Raw genomic sequence first — 11,986 nt, 5'->3', positions numbered from 1 at the left:
GTTTTTCACTAGTATTATCAGATATTAAAGGAAAAGTGGAGATTTTTTAAAGTGAGGTTGTTTGAGTTACTTATCCATAATCACTGTTTAACCTACAGAAGATGGTGATCGATACACCCCAAGTTTACAGACAGGAGTTCTGGCATTGAAGCAAAGCAATGTACTGCCATGAAGTGGGGCAGCAATACAACTTATTTTTAGACACTATACAAATCAATACCAGTGTAAATGTACACTATATTTATGTTTTCTTACTGCTTAACCTGGTAAGTACCTCATACAACCCTTTCAAAAAGCTTTAAAATTCTGACAGGTATTGATTGGTTTGTTTGTTTTAGCCTCACATTCTGAAGTCCAGTGGTGCTCTGCTGATCATATCGAGTGAACACACACGCTAAGATAAAGAGACAGAACTTTGCTCTTTTAGTTGTGTGGGTTTTTCTTGGTAGTGTTGAGGGAGGGAATTTACAAAAAACCCTGTGAGTCACTTTGAGGGTCTGACAGGATGCAGGGAGCGATGAGTCTGGGGTCTCTGCTGGTCCTGGGGTTGGCCTGGATGCTGCAGGCCGGCCCTGTACTCCAAGATGATCTCATTCCCATACAGGAGAACTTTGACCTTGGCCAGGTAAGTGGACTAAAATACAGATTTTATTCATTCGTAGATGACAACAAATTAGGTTATTCCTTCCTCCTCCATCTTTTCTGCCATGTGAAATGCTTTGCTCGACATTATATTTGTCTCCTGCAGTTCATGGGGAAGTGGAATGAGGTAGCGGTGGTTTCCTCCTGTCCTTACTACATGGAGGACAAGAGGGAGAACCCTGTCATTGTTGCACTTGATCTGCAACAAGTGGCTCCTGATGGGAACTTCACCATGACGTCTGCTAGATTCAGGTCGGACTTGCAAGCCATTTTTGGTATTTTGAAGTGTGCTGTATTTAGTTTAATCTCTGCTTTTGTTGTGTGTGTGCCTGTATGTACAGTAGGAATGGCACGTGTAAGCACAGATCCACAAACTATCGTTTGACCGACACTCCAGGACGATTCTTCAACCATGTTGCAAGTATGTATCTCTAGCTTCCTTCCTGTCGTCATCCTTTGTTAATGTATTGTGTTCATGTCCCCGGACCCACATTATTAAGTGAATTACTAAGTTGTAGTAACTTTTTTGAATTTATAGAGCAAATCTGTCATTTTGAATCATGACAACAATCCATTTCAACCTGGTTTCATTTTTGGTTTTCATCTGTGCAAGATCATACAGAAATGTACTTTTCATCCAGTTTTAAGTCAAGTTTTCACCATATACTCTTTAGATCTTGGATGGTTTACTATTATGTTAACAGGGTAGAGGATTTATTTAATCACACATTTGGGTCTTTAGTTATCACACACATTGATACACATTTTAAAAGATCAGGTCCATTTTATCTGTGGAGGGGGAGACCTCCGCCAGCTCCAAAATGTCCTGAACGATAAACAATAATACATTCTAACCAGGAGAAGCTGACCCATGATCCTTAGCTACTTTGTGACGTCCCCAATCTCACTTTTGTTATTGATTTAATTGAAACACCCTTTGTGGCATGAAATTACATATCTTGCACTTAACAGGCTATTATTAATGCTAAACTAAACTCATAATTTTTAAATTCACTTTTCTGTCCCCAGGGTTCGGAGCAGACGTTGATTCATTCGTGGTTCACTCCAACTATAATGAGTACGCAATGATGCTCCTGCTGAGCACTGAGCAACCTTCAGGAACTAAAACCTCCAAAATCAAGCTTTATAGTGAGTGACAAGTAAATATATGAATATGTTAATGTGTTGTCTTTTTTTGTGAATTAGTGTTTTTTCATAGAAAAATTTATCAGTTTGTGTAATGGTAGTGATGTCCCCATCAGGTCGGAGTACGAGTGTGAGTGCTGCTGTGCTGGAAGACTTCAAGACGCTGGTCAGAGATCATGGACTGAGTGATGACGCTCTCATCATGAATCAGAATATAGGTAACGCCTGGACTACTGATCATACCTGGTCATTCTTAAAACCCTGACGTTTCTTGACACACAGAAATAAATGAAAGTATATCTCACTGTATTCCCAGGTCAGTGTTCAGGTGAGCAGGAGACAAATCCCGTCTCAACTCAGCCCCAGGTACGAACTTCACACCCTCATGTGTTTAAACATCCAACACAAACTCTATTCTGCATATTTTACTCTGCAAATAGTACTTCTTGCAAGAATTAAATACAACAAAGACAATTGAATGGTTCATTATTTATTCATGTTTGATAAATAAATCCCCTTCACAACAACATGAGGCCTTTTCCACCCCTACACTTTTTATTTCACATCCTCACACATGCCAGAATAAGCAATGTATGCCTACTCATATTTAATAAATAAAAAATGGTTTATATGATATTTTGTGTCTAATATAGGCAGATGTGTAAAGTAACTAAGTACATTTTTCTCAAGCACTGTACTTAAGTACAATTTTGAGGTATTTGTACTTTACTTGAGTATTTCCATTTTGTGCTACTTTTTATGTATTTAATGTATTGAATACCTTTAGTTACTTTGCAGATTTGGATTTATAATGTGAAATATAATCAACACTTAAATCAGACTTTAGTTACACCTGGAGTAAATGTACAAGCTACCCTGCAGTATACAGAGTCATTCAAACTAGCTGCACCTTTACCAGCTTTGATAACACTTTAATGATCAATAATTATAATCAAAACATATCATATATATATATAATTCTGAAATGGACCAATCTGCATAATGACTACTTTTACTTTTGGTACTTTAAGTATATTTTTATGCTAATACTTTTGTACTTTTACTTGAGTAACATTTTGAATGCAGGACTTTTACTTGTAAAAGAGTATTCCTACAGTCTGGTACTTCTACTTTTACTTAAGTACAAGATCTGAGTACTTCTCCCACCTCTGAATTTAGCCATATTAAAACATATCTGTTTACTGTTACAGGGTGACTGATCCTGTGAAACAACGGAAAAGGAGTGTCATTTCACAAACCAGACTATGATGTAAAACTATTTATGTTGCTGAGTGTGAAAAAACATTTTCCTAAAAGAATAAACACATTTTTGTTATTACTGACTTTCATATGGGTACAGCACGCACTGTATGAATGTTAATATCACTACCAGCCAACCTTAAAAGAACTTTTTTTCTGTTGTTGCTTCATTTCTTTTTAAGGACCAGTAGCAATTTAAATGTCTTCTCCTGTTTATAATGAAATCAATTCTTGAGAGCAATATACATAAGATCAAAGAAATCAAAGCCTAAAAAGAAAATGTATGGGAAACATATAATAAATTAATAATGTCACTAAAATGTGTATTGGTTTTCTGTACATACTGTATTTTTTAATATATGCAATAACTTGTTATATAGCCTGCTGTTCCAAAAGAAAACTGTACATGGAGAAATGACTCGTTAGTTTCTCAAATAGTGCGATACATATTGATTTATTGTTGTTGCCAAACTGTCAGACAGACAGGGATCCGAACTTTGCCTCTTTACTTGTTTGTTTTTTACTTTGCTGTGCGTGGGAGGGAGTGGGTGCATGGACAGCACACAAATCACAGGTCAATGCCCCCTCCCCGTTTGAAGAGTGGAGGGTGGGGGGGTAAGAAGGAGTGAGGAGGTGGCCCTTTTCCTGGATTCAGGGTCTTTGATCATTCCTTTCAGACACGAGTGAACGGACCCCCTGATAGGATGCATAACGCTGTGATTCAGGTTTCCCTGCTGCTGCTGGCCTGGACGTGGACCCTCCAGGGGGTCCCGGTCCTCCCAGACCCTCTCTACCCCTCGCAGGAGAACTTTGATCTGGCCCAGGTGAGCTCTGCAAACTGCATGTTATTTTAACTCTCTTATGTATAATCTTCTGCAGTTTAGAGTGTATTATTTTGTTTGGTCAGAAATGCAATACTTAATGTGATCTTTTTTCCACTGTCTGTTATACAATTAATAACATTTACTTAATATTTCTGGGATGAAAATGTTTAATCTTACAGGCAGTTGGAACCTCCCTATATGAAGGACCTATAAATAATGAAAATAACATAAAACCTACATTGTATTTCTGTGTCAATTGTTGAGTATTTTTAAGCACTTTGGGCTAGAGACTACATTTTCTCAAACACAGGAAAGTGGAGTTTAAATAAATGAATACTAAGTACACATAAGTAATATAACAATTTAATATTAAGTACATATAAGTAAGTATACCATCGTCTGCATAGAAATAGATTTTCTTGTGGCATATTTTTTTTGTTTGTCTATATTATCTATTTTTTGCTGCCCCTATCGAGTGTTCGGTGAAGTGACAGTTAAAGCAAGCAGTGCCAAACAATTTCTTTTTTAATACTTCATTTTGTTGCATCTTTATTTATATAGTAAATGTGAAGTTGATTTTTCTAGGGTTAGGCTTTTGTTTTTAGTTTCTTGGTCTGGTATACTGAAACACCAGTACCGATTTCAGTGTGAGGTTTCTAAGTGTATTATTATGAAATATGTAAAAACATTATGTTACCGTTTGCTGACAGTTCATGGGAACATGGCATGATGTTGCCAGTGCCAGTTCATGCCCCCACATGCAAAGTCAGAGGGGGGATTCAGCCATCGGTACACTGGTTCTGCAGAGCGGCACCACTCAGGGCAAAGTCAAGGCCACTCGGAGGGTACTCAGGTTTGTAAGGGGTTCACATGTACACACACAAACATACTAATACACTGAAAATGTGTATCCTTAAATATTATAACAAAAAGGTTAATCCTACATAATCAGATATCAAGACCTTTAACAAATAGATTTATATGTGTGTTAAATCATAATGTACAGACATCGTAGTTTATCCTATAGTTAGAATATCACAAAACCATTTCACCTGAGTATTTTCATTTTATTTCACTTTCTACCTGTTTACGAATAATCTTCATGGGGGAATATTTACTTTTTACTCGGATAGATAACATTAATAATACAAAATATGATCTACTAAATCATGATGAAAAGGTTTTTAATACACAAACAAGAACAAATAATGGAATTACATTATTCTAAAATGTGTCTGCATACTAAATGTTTAAACTGTAGGTATTTGTATCCGTTATGAGGCTAATTCTGTTTCTTGCAAAAGAGAATTGCTACACTGTGGCATTGCAGTGACGAAGCCTACTGTGTACTATAAAACAATCATATCTTCTGCGCAGATGAAGCTGTTGTGGACAGTTTATATCTAAAAGTCTTGTTGTTTGTGTATTTGCAGACAAGGAACGTGCAAGGAGATGACTGTGGATTTTGGGTTGACCACCACACCAGGACGATTCTCCTACCATGTTGCAAGAACGTCTCCCTCTATTAAATCCTGCAGTGATACAGCTTTAAGATCACATTTGGTCCATGAAGTTGTTACAGGTTTTAATATTACTTCCTGTCTTTTCAACAGAGTGGGGGGCAGACGTGGATGGCTATGTGGTTCACACAAACTACAATGAGTATGCGATTATAATGATGAGCAAACAGAAGTCAGGAGGGGATGCGAGCACCTCACTTAAGCTTTTCAGTGAGTGAAATTTCTCAAAATACGCACTGCATCTTGTTTATTTATTAACTTCGGTACCCTGTTTGTATTTCTTTTACATCTCAAATATTCAATACAATTATTTAAATTAGGATTTCCCTCTCATTTAAAGTTTCAGTTTAGTAATGTCCCTTTATTATTAATGTCTAGGTCGATCCATGACGGTGAGAGACACGGTGCTGGAGGACTTCAAAACACTGGTCAGAGATCAGGGAATGAGTGATGACAATATCACAATTAAGCAGAACAAAGGTAAAATATAGATTTTCACACATCATTACTGGACTTATAACTTCTCACTGTATATTTTACATTTATATTTAATTTAATATGTCATTTTTGCACACTTAATGTAAATAATATCCCACTTTTATATTGTGTTGGCTGTAATTTAGCCCGTCAATAGTGTCTTATTTGTCAGACAGTTTACATATTTTTTTCTCGCATCACCTTTTATATTTTCACTCATTTAGTTCGGCTTTATCTTGTTTTTTGAGATGTATATATTGTATAGTTGTTTATTTTCCACTCTTTTTTAATTGTAATTATGTGCAATACTTGTTTTGGCACGAACACAAGCATAATTTAAAATACAGTCAGACTTTTTTTGGCTATAAAGTGCATGGTTGTCTTGTATTAAATGTCTTAATTTAAAATGTTTGCAGGCGACTGTGTTCCTGGAGAGGTGGTGGCGGAGCCGACAGCTCAGCCTGAGGCTCAGGTACTCAAAATACATTCAATCGATCTAACCTGAAGGGTCTTATTGAGATTATATATTTAATTTGAAGGCAATTCAATTAATACTTTTAATATAGTTCTTGTTTTATTGTTTTTTAAAGAGTGATTCAAATCTACTGTGCTTTAATTTAATAAAATATTTCTATATTCCTTTGAGCAGTATTTGGAGTAAAACTACAGATATGAGCACCAAAATTTACCTTCTATATATAATAAATAAAAGCACTCATTGTCGCTCTCATTGGAGTTTAGGTGGACACTGCATTTGATGTTGTGGCTTTACATGGCATCTATAACTATTATAACAAAATGCTGCAATGTAGTTTTAAATTGTGTTGCCGTCCAAATCAGTTTCAAAGAGTTGTCTTCATAGCTTTAATTGTGTATGGATTCAACAACTTTATTGTCATACTGTATTTACAACAGCTAAAGAACAGTTATTGTCAATTTCAAGTCCTAGGCTCTTCCAACAATGCAACCTACAAATAAATCAATAAAAGGGAGGAGACATAATGTTGCAAGTAAAATAAAGGAATAAGTAATATACTGTATATACATGTTATATACATTAAGATACCTCACAGTACAATAAAAGTTGTATGCTGTTGACATATGTGTTTGCTATAAACATGATAAGTGATGATATTTGTGTCTGGGCTGTGATGCAGAGGAGGAGGAGAGACGTGGTGCCTTCTCTGGTTCCAGCAGATGTCGAGGGTTCTGGTGATGATACACCTCTTTTCAATGGAAGCGGTAAGATCAGCTTAACCCCAAAACGCTAAGATGTTATTGCAAAACAAAGGACATTCGTGAAAATGAATGTGTGTTGAATGCAGGATAAGAGATGCTGATTCTGGTGTTGAAACTATAGGAATATCCTCCCTTTACTTCTCCACGTAGAGTCCTGTAAAGCAGCACCAGATACAGGCCCATGTTTCGGGCTGCACCAGCGTTACTACTACAACTCCTCCTCCATGAGCTGTGCACTCTTCAATTACGGAGGCTGTATGGGCAACCAGAACAACTTTGAAAACGAGAGAGAGTGTCTGCAGAGATGTCGCACTGAAGGTCAGGAGTGAATGAAACACATATTTGATCGACTTTCAATTCACTATCAATGTTTACTATTGTTCTTATTGTTGTTTTGTTATATTCCATTGTGCAGCACTTTGGTAAACTAATGTTATTATGAATGAGTTTGATTTTAAATACCAAACACAACCTCTACTTATTGAATGTATTTTACAAATCATGCAGTATCAATACTTTTTGCCCAGTGCCTGTTTAGTCTGTGTAATATTTATTATATATATATATATATTTATTTTCCTTTTTCTTCAAATTTGGAATGGCCATTACTCAGAGAGGATGACTACCAAACCCACCCACACTTACCCACAAAACTGTTTGTTGGGATTCCCATTATTAGGCAACATTTAAAATGACTAACAGATTCAGATTCAGATTCAAAATGAATGAATGAATAATTATAAATAGGCTATAAATAGATGAAGTATGTACAGTATAAACGGTATTGACAGTATAGTGATAGTATGGTATAGACAGTATAAGGATATAAACCGATGTATACAGTGTGGTTATATTACTTATGTACATATATATATAATAAACACTGCCCAATGCTAAGATTTGAGCTGTGAATAATACATTTAAAAAAAGGAAAACCCTAGAATATGGGTGTCATAATGTATAGGTATTGGCAAAATCCTTTGTGTTGTGTTTTTTTAAATAATCAATCAATCAATCAATGTTTATTTATATAGCCCAATATCACAAATGTTACATTTGTCTCAGTGGACTTCACAGTTTGTACAGAATATCAGTATGACAATACGACACCCTCTGTCCTTAGACCCTCACATCGTACAAGGAAAAACTTCCAAAAAAGTGAAAAACCCCACAGTTTAAAGGGAAAAATGGGAGAAACCTCAGGGAGAGCAACAGAGGAGGGATCCCTCTCCCAGGACGGACAGACGTGCAATAGATGCCGTGTGTAAATCGAAGAGATAATACATTTTACAGCGTAGGTAGACCAAATGTTTGGAAATGCATGTGTCTATAATAAGAAGATGAATCCACGAGGATGTCAACAATCCTGCGGGAGCCATCAGGGAAGTAGTATGATGAGAGTCAGGCAGGACCGCAGAGATAGGTTCAGCCACGACTCGAAGTCCAGGACTCAAATCCAGAACTCAGGATAGAGGATCCAGGACACAGGACCACAGCAACAGGATCAGCCACAACTCAGGACCCCGGTGTAGATATAGACACCAAAAAGAAATTTGAGGGAAGCTGGGTTATTCGGAACATGAGAGTACACAGGTACAGACAGACAGAAGGAAGAAGTAAGGTGTCCCCCGACAGTCTAAGCCTATAGCAGCTAAACTAACGTGTCTACGTACATGCACTACCTTAGGATAGGTTGAGGGATAAGGGGTAGCAAGTAAGAAGTAAGGAACAGAGGTGGAGAGGCACACGTGTCTACGTACATGCACTCCCTTAGGATAGGTTGAGGGAAAAAGGATAGCAAGTAAGAAGTAAGGAACAGAGGTGGAGAGGCACAACGTGTCTACGTACATGCACTCCCTTAGGATAGGTTGAGGGAAAAAGGATAGCAAGTAAGAAGTAAGGAACAGAGGTGGAGAGGCACAACGTGTCTACGTACATGCACTCCCTTAGGATAGGTTGAGGGAAAAAGGATAGCAAGTAAGAAGTAAGGAACAGAGGTGGAGAGGCACAACGTGTCTACGTACATGCACTCCCTTAGGATAGGTTGAGGGAAAAGGGTAGTAGGTAAGAAGTAGGGAACAGAGGTGGAGAGGCACAACGTGTCTACGTACATGCACTCCCTTAGGATAGGGTGAGGGAAAAGAGTAGGAATTAAGATGTATGCGCCACATCTATACCATGAGCGCATTGCTCCTAAAAAGTTTTTTGGCACTGACACCAATCAACAGTTGTGCGTCGACTCGGCAGGGATCAAGGCACGTAAATGCCTCTCCCTGCTTCCACCGTCTACACACAACCAAATGACATACCATCAGTAAGGAAAAAGAGTAAGAACTAAAATGTATAGGTGAAGAGGCACAACGTGTCTACGTCAATGCACTCTTATTAGATTATTTTATCAACTATAAGCTTTATCAAAAAGGAAGGTCTTAAGCATACTCTTAAAAACGGATAGGCTGTCTGCCGCCCGAACACAAACTGGAAGCTGATTCCACAAAAGTGGAGCTTGATAAGAAAAGGCTCTGGCTCCCAGAGCCTTTTAGAGACGCTAGGAACAACCAACAACCCTGCATTCTTGGAACGCAATGCCCTTGTTTCGTAGATTCTTTGGGCCGAGTACAATAACTTCAGTTTTAGCCGTGTTTAACATCAAAAAGTTTAAGGTCATCCACGTTTTTAAGTCCTTGAGGCAGTCTTGAATTTTATTTAGATGATTGGTTTCATCAGGCTTGATGGATAAATATAGTTGAGTATCATCCGCATAACAATGAACATTTACAGAATGATTCCTTATAATATTGCCTAACGGAAGCATATATAATGTGAACAAAATAGGTCCAAGCACTGAGCCCTGTGTCACTCCATGGTTAACTTTGGTTTGCATGGAAGATTCATCGTTGAAACACACAAACTGAGAGCGTTCAGATAGATAGGACCTAAACCAGCCTAAAGCAGTTCCCTTTATGCCAACTAAGTGCTCTAGTCTTTGCAATAGGATATCATGGTCGATAGTATCAAATGCAGCACTGAGATCGAGCAAAACAAGAATAGAGACAAGTCCTTTGTCTGAGGCTATTAGAAAGTCATTTGTGACTTTAACCAGAGCTGTCTCTGTGCTATGATGTGTTCTAAAGCCAGACAAAAAATCTTCAAATAAATCATTGTTTTTTAAGTAATCACACAACTGTTTTGCGACCGCTTTCTCAAGAATTTTTGAGAGGAACGGAAGATTAGAAATAGGTCTATAATTGGTTGGAATTGGGTCTAAGCTATACTGGTCAAAGGCAAGAGGTCATTGATTTAGTTTCTAAGAGTAACAATTTTATCATTAAAGAAGCACATAAAATCATTACTACTGAGTGCTATGGGAATAGAAGGCTCAATAGAGCTGTGGCTCTCTGTCAGCCTGGCTACAGTGCTGAAAAGAAATCTTGCATTATTCTTATTGTCATCTATTAATGGAGAGTAGTAAGCTGCTCTCGCTTTACGCAGTGCTTTCTTATATTCATTGAGAGTAATATGCCAAATTAAACGAGATTCTTCAAGTTTAGTGGAACGCCATATCCTTTCAAGTTGTCTCGACTTTTGCTTTATTTTGCGGGTTTCGGCATTATGCCATGGAGCTAGTCTATGTTGTTTTATTTTCTTCTTTTTCAAAGGAGCAACAGAGTCTAATTTTATTCGCAGGGCATCTGTAGCACTATCAACAACATGATCAATTTGGGATGGTGTACATTTTGTATAAGTTTCCTCCCTTACATGCAGACATGCTATCGAGTTAAGTATTGATGGAATCTCTTCCTTAAATTTGGCTATAGCACTAACAGATAGGTTTCTTAAATAACACAATGAAAAAAGTTAAAGAGGATATTTTTTTCCTTCAAATATTCAGTAGTCGTGTAATATGAATTGCCTAGCCCTGCCCTGGATATGCATGACAATATGAACTCTCCTCCGTTGTGTCTCCAGCTGTGTGCCGCCTGCCAATGGCGGCCATGCCGTGCACCGGCCAGCTGCCTGTCTGGGCCTTCGTCTCCTCCGTGGGCCTCTGTGTGCCGTACAAACAGGGATTCTGCCAGGGCAACGCCAACAAGTTCTACAGCAAGGCCGAGTGTGACGAGTACTGCGGGGTGGTCAATGATGGTGAGGGGTTATTAAACACACACAAAAATGGAAATATCCACCCAGATATGATGAAATAATTATGTATTGTTGGTCTTTTACAGAAGGAGAGCTCCTGAAGGCAAACTGAGCAAACTGCTCATCATAATACAGAGATGCAACTTGAATCAGCATCCCAATAAAGAGTCATCTCTCATGGTATATCTGAAGTGTTGGGAAGGTCAATTTATAAATGTAATATAAAACAGATGACTAGTTACCCTTTTAAAAACGTAATAAGTTATGAAATGTATTATATTTGATTTATTTTAGATTTCTCTAACAAATGTAAGAACAGTATTCAACACTGATATTTGTCAATATATTTTTTTAATAGACAAACATTACATTTGGTTGTTACCCATTTGTTACTTAAATTTGTTACATAACTGTCATTTGATTACATGCAACTAACTGTATTGATCACAAACACTTTCATATGGTAATTTAATCACATAACACTGTTCCATATTATCAGTTTCTCCCCAACAGTGGAAGTTATATTACAGCAGACCACCAATAAAAACACTGGATGACTATGTTTGTTTGTCTGTTGTTTCTTGTTTGTTACTGTTATCTGCTGAGGTAGTGCTTATTTGCTTCTTGAACAAATACAAAAAAAGAATAGACAGAGTGTATGGTACGGTCAAGTCAAGTTATTTGTATTCATATAGCCTTATATCACGGAAAGGACTTTTTGAAAGACTCGTTACTCCT

General features: G+C 37.4%; 1 protein-coding gene across 2 annotated transcripts; it reads left to right on the top strand.

Annotated features, from left to right (window-relative positions):
- The first annotated feature begins 470 nt into the window (after positions 1 to 470).
- Positions 471 to 11,810, top strand: ambp (alpha-1-microglobulin/bikunin precursor). Of its 2 annotated transcripts, none has more exons than XM_034122944.1 (10): positions 471 to 625; positions 749 to 894; positions 987 to 1,063; positions 5,486 to 5,602; positions 5,771 to 5,872; positions 6,286 to 6,341; positions 7,027 to 7,111; positions 7,259 to 7,426; positions 11,078 to 11,251; positions 11,335 to 11,810. In XM_034122944.1, exons 1-10 carry the CDS (start codon positions 506 to 508, stop codon positions 11,358 to 11,360), a joined length of 1,071 nt encoding a protein of 356 aa, XP_033978835.1. In that variant the 5' UTR covers positions 471 to 505; the 3' UTR covers positions 11,361 to 11,810. The 2 variants fall into 2 exon arrangements, with proteins under 2 accessions (XP_033978835.1, XP_033978836.1); XM_034122945.1 differs by lacking the exons at positions 471 to 625; positions 749 to 894; positions 987 to 1,063 and adding exons at positions 3,684 to 3,872; positions 4,583 to 4,725; positions 5,306 to 5,382 and having other exon boundaries at positions 11,335 to 11,806.
- The last annotated feature ends 176 nt before the right edge of the window (positions 11,811 to 11,986 follow it).

This window comes from Trematomus bernacchii, unplaced genomic scaffold (genome assembly GCF_902827165.1).
Source record: "Trematomus bernacchii unplaced genomic scaffold, fTreBer1.1, whole genome shotgun sequence".
NCBI classification, from domain to species: Eukaryota; Metazoa; Chordata; class Actinopteri; order Perciformes; family Nototheniidae; genus Trematomus; species Trematomus bernacchii.
Note: the sequence above shows the minus strand (reverse complement) of the source record. Positions and strands in the feature narration are given on the sequence as shown.

Coding starts and splice junctions, on each gene's coding strand:
- ambp (XM_034122944.1), top strand. CDS start 506: ATGCAGGGAGCGATGAGTCTGGGGTCTCTGCTGGTCCTGGGGTTGGCC. Junction 895..986: donor ATGACGTCTGCTAGATTCAG/GTCGGACTTGCA, acceptor TATGTACAGTAG/GAATGGCACGTGTAAGCACA. Junction 5,603..5,770: donor CACCTCACTTAAGCTTTTCA/GTGAGTGAAATT, acceptor ATTAATGTCTAG/GTCGATCCATGACGGTGAGA.